This window comes from Diachasmimorpha longicaudata, chromosome 1 (assembly GCF_034640455.1).
Source record: "Diachasmimorpha longicaudata isolate KC_UGA_2023 chromosome 1, iyDiaLong2, whole genome shotgun sequence".
Classification (NCBI taxonomy): Eukaryota; Metazoa; Arthropoda; class Insecta; order Hymenoptera; family Braconidae; genus Diachasmimorpha; species Diachasmimorpha longicaudata.
The window spans coordinates 2,580,368-2,590,116 of NC_087225.1; the positions used below are offsets into that span (position 1 = coordinate 2,580,368).

Consider the following 9,749-nt stretch of genomic DNA (forward strand, 5'->3'; position numbering starts at 1 on the left):
GTCAACGGTCGGTAACAGAAAAACATTTATCAACGGATCGATAAGGAAGAGCTGCATCATGAGCGACATCCACGAACCCACTGACATCCCAACCATCTCATCAAGGGAGACTCAACAGGAGTCGTGCTCATGGGCAGATGCGACGGAGGAAATCAAATTGGCAGGACCACATGACTCTCTCCATGTGGAAGCTCCAATGACAGACATGCTCAAACCCATAGGAGCAATTAAAACTAGAAAATCGACCATCGGAGCCTTGGACCAGGAAATCACCGCAGCTCAACGCAGCAAATTAAGGATGCTGAAAGCAAAGGCTCACATCATCAGAGAAGTGAACCAGGAACTATCCCGGGTACACGAGATGCAGGCTCCATACACCATTGAGGAGTTGGAGAGCCAACGTGATATTATTGGTTCTGAGTGGGCAGAGCTCAATAAAATCAACGACCAGCTGATAGATTCATTGCCGGCAGAGCATGAGTACCATGAGGGCAAAGAATACGATGAAGCATCCCACTACAAACGAGGCTGCTTAACATTAATGGGCCAGATCAGAGGCCAGATTATCAACGTTCGGGATGCAGCTAGATCGCAGGACGCGACGTACGCCCATCAACTGGGGACGCTCAAAATTAAGCCCTTTGACGGGAAGATAGAAGAGTGGAGGGAATTCAGCGAGTCCTTCCTGACGATGGTAGGAAGCGACGAGAGCATTCCCCCAGTCAAGAAGCTCATGTGGCTAAAAACATTTTTGAAAGGACTGCCAGCCGAGCTTCTCGCTACCTTCAGTACTCAACCAGCAAGCTACGAAAAGGCGTGGCAAAAATTAGTCAGGAGATATGAGGATCCAAGGTTAGTGGCTCAGACATTGTTTAATAAAGTGTTAGACTTGCAGCACATCAGCAAGGCCACTGCAGAAAGCCTCGGATCCAGAGCCTCAACAGTGGTCGAAACCCTCGACCAGCTGAAGGATGTTCCAGGATCAGACGCCGAGAACATCACTGAGCAGTTCTTCGCCCACATACTAAGAAGATCCCTAGATGTGGATACTCTTAAGCAGTGGGAGGTGAAGCTGGGAACATCCAAGGACTTCCCTAGTCTGCAAGAATTTGTGGACTTCCTTGAGGCTTATGGGAGAGCACTCAACGCAGGGGCTAGCCTCAAGGACCATCAAGAGAGCGGTCCGGCAACCAAGAAAATCAAGAGTGGATACATGACAACGCAGCAGCCAGAGAGCCACTCAACGGAGAAGCTACTCCCCAAAACGAACTGTGCATATTGCAAGGGCAGGCACTTTATAGCACTGTGTCCACTATTTAAGACGCTCATCCCAGTGAAGAGGAATGAGTTCGTTGTGCACAAGGAATTATGCTTCAGGTGCTTGGGTCCTCATCGCAAGCCGAAGTGTAAATCTACAAAGACGTGCCATGAGTGCAACAGGGATCACCACACGCTCATCCACAACGGCAGTTCATGGACAACAACGCCAGCGGTCGGAACTGGACTCAAATCAAAGGAGAGAAATGATGAGCATCCAAAGCCAGGCACCTCAACCAGTGAGTGAATGATTTAATACAATAAATAGAATCATTCACTCCCTCATTGGTCCTCTACATTCACAGGACTCAGTACATCATCAGCATCATCAGAAATCAGCACTCCGAGGATCAATGAGAGGTCAACAGAAATCCACGCAGTACATCAGCCAGAAGAAGATCAGCAAGCGGTATTACTCGCCACCGCTAGACTCAGAGCGCATTCACCTAGAGGATTCATGGTGAAGGCAAGAGCGCTAATTGATCAAGGATCAGAGCTATCCTTCATCACCGATCAATTAGCACAGCAACTGCAACTCAAGAGAAGGCCATCATCAACAGAATTAGTAGGAATTGGCGGAATAAATTCAGGCATCACCAAGGGCGTAGTGACTGTCATTCTTCAATCAACTCAGGGGCAGAGGCACATCACAATCAGCGCCCACGTATTGAAGAAACTGACGACTACACTGCCATCATTCTCATGTACATTAGCAGACATCGGCTCACTAGAGAATCTTCAACTAGCCGATCCTCAATATCTCAGACCTGGACCGATCGACATCATCATAGGAGCAGATTATTATGGGCGGATCATCGAGAGTCAAATCATCAAGTCTAGACGAACAGCAGTAGTTGGCCAACGCACAGCATTTGGGTGGATACTATCAGGACCAGTCAAATGCACAAGTTGTTCAACGAAGATTTCTTTATCTGCAGTACGGGAATCATCAAACGAACAACTACTAGAGCTTCTCCAGAAATTTTGGGTCCAGGAAGAATTGCCAATTCAACATCAACAATCAGAGCTGTCAATAGAGGAACTCGAGTGCGAGAAGCACTTTCAAGAAACCCACCGCAGAGACGAAACCGGACGCTACATAGTGAGACTTCCATTGAGGACGTCATCAGCAGCGCTCGGCGATTCAAAAAACAAGGTCTCACGTCAATTAAAATCAGTTATCAGCAGGATCAACAAGGATCAAGCATATGCCCAACTCTACAAGGAATTCATCAGGGAGTACGAGGAATTGGGACATATGACAAGAGCGTCAGAACTTCCAGAATCATCAACAGCCTACTATCTACCGCATCATGGAGTTTTAAGAGAAGACGCCATCACAACAAAGCTGAGAGTTGTATTCAACGGCTCCAGCGCCAGCTCATCAGGTATGTCACTTAACGACATTTTATATCCTGGTGTTAAATTACAGATCAACGCGATGAACGTCTTAACCCGGATGAGAAGACATAAGCTCGTCTTTGGGACGGACATCGTCAAGATGTTTAGACAGATCAAAGTACATCAGGACGACTGGGATCTTCAAAGGATACTGTGGATCGATGACGATCAACAGGAGATTACGTTCCAGTTAACCACAGTGACCTACGGTCTCAATTGTTCGCCCTGGTTATCACTCAGAGTGCTCCAACAATTAGCAGACGATGAAGGACACCGTTTCCCAGCAGCAGTCGAAGCGATCACGAGAGGTCGTTACGTCGACGACATATACGGAGGGTCCGACTCAGAAGAAGGCCTCAAGGAAATAGCAGTGCAGCTTCAAGAACTATGCAAAGCAGGCGGTTTCGATCTACAAAAGTGGAGCAGTAATTGCCCAGAAGCTCTTCATCAACTAGGCCTAACAACAGATAGCAGCCTGATTCAGTTTGAGGAATCAGTGACAAAGGTACTTGGGTTGTGTTGGCACCAGGCAACCGACACATTCAGGTACAAATCGAGGAGATTCAACGCAGCTACCATCACAAAAAGAACAGTGTCATCGGAGATAGCTCAGATCTTCGATCCATTGGGATTCATCGCCCCAGTGGTAGTACAAGGGAAAGTTCTCCTGCAGGAGCTATGGAAGCTCAAAGCCAACTGGGATGATCCTCTTCCAGAGGAGTATAAGGAACGTTGGAGGACATTCCGAGAAGATCTCACCAACCTAGACAGAGTCACCGTACCTAGATGGATACAGTTATCATCGAAGACTGCCAACATCCAAATACACGGATTTGCAGATGCATCAACGGTAGCCATGAGTGCAGTGGTCTACCTTAGAACGAGATCAAGCAACGAGAATCCATCAACAACTTTAGTGTGTGCGAAAACCAAGGTCGCACCAATCAAAAGGATGACCATACCTCGGCTAGAGCTCACAGCAGCTCTACTCTTAACCCAGCTAGTGGATTCAACATACGAGATGCTTCAACTAGACCGGAATCAGATGGAAACTTATCTCTGGTCAGACTCATCAGTCACACTAGCCTGGATCAGAAGCCCAGCCTCAAGATGGAAGGATTTCGTCCATAACAGGGTCATCAAAATACAAGAAACGCTACCAAAGGCCATATGGAGACACGTCAGTGGCAAAGAAAACCCAGCCGACTGTGCCTCAAGAGGAATCTCACCAAACGAGTTAGTAGATCATCCACTCTGGTGGTCAGCACCAAGCTGGATTAATCAGGATCCAGAAGACTGGCCTCAATCAACCATAGACGTATCCAAAATGGATACTCCAAAGGTGGCCAAGGAAGCTAAACCAGTACCAGCACATCCCGCAAGGATGAAAATCAGCAAAGTAGCAGAACTCCTCAACAGATACAGCACAATGGCCAAACTATTAGCAGTAACAGCAACTATCAACAGAGCGATCGACAGATTCAGCCGGCGCCCAACGCCCCCGGGACCTGTCCTGACAACTAGAGAACTAAATGAAGCAAGAACATTCTGGGTTAAGGTAACACAAGCACAATATTTTGAATCAGCTATTAGACTTTTGCAGAGAGATCATCAGTTACCAAGAAGTCATCAGCTAGCTAAGCTAACACCAACGCTAGATGATCAAGTCATCATGAGACTAGGAGGTCGTCTGAAGAACGCTCAACTCAGTCCAGACGAAATACATCCCATAATCCTGCCCAGACAGTCAAGGTTCACCACATTGGTCATTGCCGAAGCTCACCAGAGAACCCAACATGGAGGTACCCAACTGACTTTAGCCTATACGAGACAAAAATACTGGATCGTAGGAGGCAGAGGCACCGTCAGAGCACACATCTTACGTTGCGACATCTGCACCCGTCATCGAGGAAGACAAGCTCAACAGCAGATGGGTCAACTGCCGTCAACAAGGATTTCACCAGCCAGGGCATTTCTCCACACAGGAGTGGATTATGCAGGTCCATTCCCCATCCTGAAGTGGAGGCCAACAAATTCACAACCAGGAACAGTGCATATAGCAGTATTTGTGTGCTTCACCACGTCAGCAGTTCACCTAGAACTAGTCAACAGGCAAACAACAGAGGCTTTCATCGGCGCCTACAAAAGGTTCACGGGAAGACGTGGCATTCCAGCAGTCATGTATAGTGACAATGCCACCACCTTCACAGGAGCAGCAGAGGTCCTAGAGCAACTTTATCACCAGGATTCAAGAGAGAACCAACAAGTTCAGGCTGTCCTCGCAACCCATGGAACTCAGTGGAAGTTCATCCCGCCAAGAGCACCACACTTTGGTGGTAAATGGGAGGCAGCTGTTAAATCCGTGAAGTATCACCTGAAGAGGATACTAGGACCATCTACACTCACATACGAAGAGCTCAACAGCGTGATCATCCAGATAGAAGCCTGTCTCAACTCCAGACCAATCTGTCCCATGTCAGATGATCCAGAAGATCTCCAAGTGCTCACTCCAGGACACTTCCTGGTAGGAGAGCCCCTTCAACTAGTACCAGAACCATCTCTTCTCCAGAAACCTAGCAGCAAGCTACAGAGATGGAACCTCGTCACCCAGATCACCCAACAATTCTGGTCCAGATGGTCTAAAGAGTGCTTGCAGAGATACCAAGCAATCTACAAATGGAAAAATCAACAGGACAACATCAAGGTCGGCGACATGGTCCTGATGATGGATGAATATCCACCAGCAACATGGCCAATCGCCAGAGTCATCGCAACACGACCAGGAGCAGATGGACTCACCAGGGTCGTCACAGTGAGAACAGCAAGATCCCAAGTGGCAAGACACGTAGACGGATCACCAGACCCTCAAAATATAAGGGTAACTTACGCAGAATTTGACAGACCAATCGCCAAACTCTGTCTACTACCATCAGATCCACCACCAGCAGAAGAACCTCCAGAGGAACAACAAGGGGATCTCCAGGAATCACAGGACTGAGAGCTAAGTATCATTTTGATTAATTATTCAATTACTTGACAATGATACGTCTCTCACCCTGTCCCTCCCCTTACAGACAACAACCAATCATCAACAAGAGGAAGTCACAGCTCGAGGGAATTTACGCCTCCCTCAGGCAACCAGCAGTCCAACAGCAGATACAACACCCAGCACTACAACCAGAGGACATCCAACACCTTCCAGAGGATCAGCTGACAACGAAGAATTCAACATTCCTGATGTTGAATTGCCCCCGGGATGTTTGAAACGTAGACATTTTAGCGCCCAAATAGCAATGAAGGCCCCCGGTCAGGCCAAAAGGTCGACAGCGACACCTCGGGTCACTAGGCCCCGAGCTGACCCCGGAAGTACCGAAACTCGCCCAGTTCATCGTAGATCCTCAGCGAGCGCGGTAACGTTTATCAACCCCAGAAAATCTCCCTTTGTAGTCAAGTACATCACCGAGTACACCGACGAGTACATCTCCGTTAGATATAAACGGCATTATTAGCCCAGTTTATAAAGTTAATCAACAGTGTTATTAATTTGTGATTTAAACCTATCGAACTATAAATTGTACATCACCGGGTTATTGTGTAAATCAGTGTAAAGAAAACGACTTTGGCGGCACGTGGCCCCAATAAACTTTTACATAAACCCTCAATCTTTAATAGACTGTTTTCCACCCTATTCATCTTCCATCCAGTGAATCATTTCATACAAATTCCTCCCACATCCACCCTAAAGTCAGTAAATCCCCAAACATGTTGTTTCAGGTTTTTGTTGTTTTAGTTTTTAAATTCATTTTGGTTGTTTTAGTTTTTTAAATTCATTTTAATGTTTTTGTTTTTAATTCATTGTTTTTATTTTACAGATACAGGCAACCAGGAGGGAGCGCGCCTACCTCAGGGCGGCCAATGCGTGGCTGCGGTGGGAGGACGAGGAGGGTGAATCCCTAGATGGCGAAAATATTTTCGCCATCCAGGAAAAGGAAGGAGGATCCAGGCGAAGGATTGGCGAAAATATTTTCGCCATCCAGGAAAATATTTTCGCCAATCCTTCGCAAATCCTGGATGGCGAAAATATTTTCGCCATCCAGGATTTGCACGCCAGGGCCTCCAAATGGCTGGCGGATGCCGAGGACGAGGCTTACATGGTAAGTTTTGGCTCTCTGTCTCTCTTTCTCTAACCCCTTTATCCCCTCTATCCCCTTTATTCCATTCCTGACACCACTTTTCCTCCAGTCCTCTCTTGAAATACCCCCTTTGTTCCTCATTTCCCTATAACCATAGATATATATAATACTAATGTAGTTTTTCTTTTTTTTTTACAGGCCGGAGCTTGTTGGGAGGGAGGTGTCGGCCCGGACACCCCGAGAGCGCGGTGGGTCCGCGCTCTGAGGCGCGTGGCCTGGAGGCCGAGGGCGAGCAGACGCTTGCCTTATACGACGTGGAGGATGCCTGGAGTCTCAGGGTCCTCTTCGGGGACGAGCCCGCCCAGCCCGACCTGACCCAGGAGAATTGGGACCTGGAGCAGTGGGACTGAGGCTACTGCCTCACCCCCTTTCCCATTTAATTTTAAATTGAAAAAATAAATAAAAAAATCTGTATTTTCCATTTTAAGTTTTTTACAAATAAAATGAAATTTTTAAATCAATTTTTTCTTGTTTATTTATTTCCTTTAGTTTTAAATTAGAACAGAGACTTAAGAAGAACAAAAAAAAAAATTTTTAATTCAATTTGAATATTTTTAAAAAATTTGTATTTTAGTTTTAAGTTTTATTAGATAAAAAAAAAATTTTCCTTTTCCCTTGTTTTTTGTCTATAGCCTTTATTACTAGCCTTAGTTTAAGTGATAATATTGAGACTAGACACTATTTTAGATTTAAGACTATTAATAAGAACAAAAACAAATGTATTTTAGCTTTAAGTTTTTTTAATAAAAACAAATGTTTAAAATAAATTTTTGTATTCCTTTGTTCTTTTTGCATTATCCCTTCCCTCTCAGCCCCGGACGTGCTCTATAAACGAGACGAAGGGGACGGTATGAGTCACCAACTGAGCGCGTCCCCAGGTGGCGGATAGGGGGACGGCCGGAGAAAGAGTGGCACCGCGGGAACGGAGAAAGGAGGCTGAACAACAGCACCTGACTCCAGGATCCTGGGGCACACTTCAGTACCCGGCCAGCGACAGCTATAACGTCGACCTACGGAAGTTAAAACCCGTCAGGAAGACCCAAGGCATCGCCGCGGACCAGACTCCCCAAGCTAAGGTGGAAGTTATCGTGCCGAGGGCTGAATGACACTGGGGAACAGTGTCGCAAACGATACCCTTGGGGAACCAGGCAGCACCCCATTGTATGCATGCCTTACCTCCGCATCCAGGCTCTGCGGGGGTGGACCTTCTTTTCCTGGTTACTCGTGGGAATAACATGGACCCAACTAATAATAAAAATTTTAACGCCGATGACGGTGCCCTCTCTGAGGGAACGGCAGAGGCTTGTAGGTCGGAGGAGAGCACGATCAGCACTAGGGCCCCGGAAGGGGAACAAGCGCTGATCCAAATGGAAGTTGTGGAGGAGCCAGCCTCAGAGGGGCCCACCAGTGGTGGGCCCGCTGTCGCTGACCCTATCCAGGGGAGGAAGAGAAGGGGTAGGACGGGTGCGGAGAAGCGCCGGGCCCGCCAGGCTAGGCTGAAAGCCGATGCCTCGCGGGATCAGCAATCTCCGCAGGTAGAGACCGCGTCCAGGGATAACGAGGAACAGGGGACAGGGCCCAAGAGGCCCAGGTCCTCAGGATCCACTCCCCCCGATGTGGCCATGCCCACGAAAAAGTTGAGGGCCATGGAAGGACTGGGGGCAACCTCCTTCAGAGAGGCGGCGAAGGGTGGCGGCAGGGTGGCCTTAGTGCCAACTGGCCATCCTGAGCTGTCTCTGACGAGGGAGCAAGCCGACCTGGTTCAGGAGGCGCTAGTGGCGTCACTGTTCGAGACTGACATGGAAGGTCAGCTCCCGAGCTTTGACGGCCACTGGTTTGACGATGGCGTGCTGTGGGTGGCATGCACGGACGGTCAGTCAAGAGAGTGGCTGAAGTCCGTGGTGCCCACCCTGGCACCCTGGGAAGGGGCCTCCCTTATCATGATGGATAAGGAAGCGCTCCAAAAACTGATCAGAGTCACAGCCTTTCTCCCGGGAAAACCCGTAGGAGCGGCTGTGGCTCTTGAGAGGCTGAGGATGCAGAACCGGGCCCTCACCACAGGCAAGTGGAGGGTGTGGGACTGCCGGAGCGGGGAGGAGGGGCTCAACATGGTGTTGGGAGTAGACCCCAAGTCCCTAGAGGCCCTGAAGGGTTTGGGGATGGCCCCATTCTACTGCCTCGGCCGGGCTCGTTTCTACGAGACCCAGCGGAGAGCGGCGGGGGGAAAGGCGCCCCAGACGCAGCCAGGCCCAGGGAAAGTGGTCGCTGACCAAGGGGGGTCAGTGACCGCAGGGGTGGGGAGAGGGCAGGAGGGAGCGCCAAAGGGTCCGGGTGGACAGGAGAGTGCCCCAGTATCAGCCAGGGATGGCGCCCGCGAGGGAGGAGGAAAGGAGTGCGAGGAAGGCTCTCTCTTACAGAGGGACCCCCTTGCCCCTGCAAGGCCTCCGCTGAGCGGACGGACCAAGGGCCGAAGAGGAAGGCCGCCTCTGGTGAGAGGGGGCGCGGCGGGAACTGGGAGAGGGTCTCAAGGGACCCTCAACTGGGCCCTGCCGGGCTCATCCCACTCAGGGCAGGTTAGGGCGCCACCAGGCGACCCTGCCTAACGGCCGACCAATGGCCAGGGGGACAAGGGGGGAAGGAGCAGAGGGCAACATGCAGGGAGACGGCTTAGGCTCTCTGCTAGTCCACTGCTCCCAGATTAACTTGCAGCACTGCAAGGCTCCGACTGCCCTGCTGAGTCGGAGCCTAGCAGTAGAGCATACAGACATATGCCTTATACAAGAGCCCTGGCAACACGGAGGCTCGGTAAAAGGCCTATCTGGAGGCGAGGTGGAGCTA

The 9,749-nt window shown here is 49.4% G+C and overlaps 2 protein-coding genes across 2 annotated transcripts; both read left to right on the forward strand.

The window, feature by feature from the left end:
- The first annotated feature begins 58 nt into the window (after positions 1 to 58).
- On the forward strand, positions 59 to 5,716 carry LOC135168937 (uncharacterized). The gene is made up of 2 exons (XM_064133578.1): positions 59 to 1,556; positions 1,623 to 5,716. The coding sequence occupies exons 1-2, from the start codon at positions 59 to 61 to the stop codon at positions 5,714 to 5,716; spliced, it is 5,592 nt and encodes a 1,863-aa protein (XP_063989648.1).
- A 21-nt stretch (positions 5,717 to 5,737) lies between these two features.
- LOC135163464 (uncharacterized) lies at positions 5,738 to 7,508 on the forward strand. The gene is made up of 3 exons (XM_064122916.1): positions 5,738 to 6,128; positions 6,591 to 6,872; positions 7,050 to 7,508. The coding sequence occupies exons 1-3, from the start codon at positions 6,012 to 6,014 to the stop codon at positions 7,224 to 7,226; spliced, it is 576 nt and encodes a 191-aa protein (XP_063978986.1). The 5' UTR covers positions 5,738 to 6,011; the 3' UTR covers positions 7,227 to 7,508.
- The last annotated feature ends 2,241 nt before the right edge of the window (positions 7,509 to 9,749 follow it).

What these genes read in the sequence shown, in the direction of transcription:
- LOC135168937 (XM_064133578.1), top strand. Translation starts at nt 59, where the DNA reads ATGAGCGACATCCACGAACCCACTGACATCCCAACCATCTCATCAAGG. An exon ending in AAAGCCAGGCACCTCAACCA is followed by an intron (nt 1,557 to 1,622) that starts GTGAGTGAATGA and finishes CTACATTCACAG; the next exon opens with GACTCAGTACATCATCAGCA.
- LOC135163464 (XM_064122916.1), top strand. Translation starts at nt 6,012, where the DNA reads ATGAAGGCCCCCGGTCAGGCCAAAAGGTCGACAGCGACACCTCGGGTC. An exon ending in GTAGATCCTCAGCGAGCGCG is followed by an intron (nt 6,129 to 6,590) that starts GTAACGTTTATC and finishes TTTATTTTACAG; the next exon opens with ATACAGGCAACCAGGAGGGA. An exon ending in CCGAGGACGAGGCTTACATG is followed by an intron (nt 6,873 to 7,049) that starts GTAAGTTTTGGC and finishes TTTTTTTTACAG; the next exon opens with GCCGGAGCTTGTTGGGAGGG.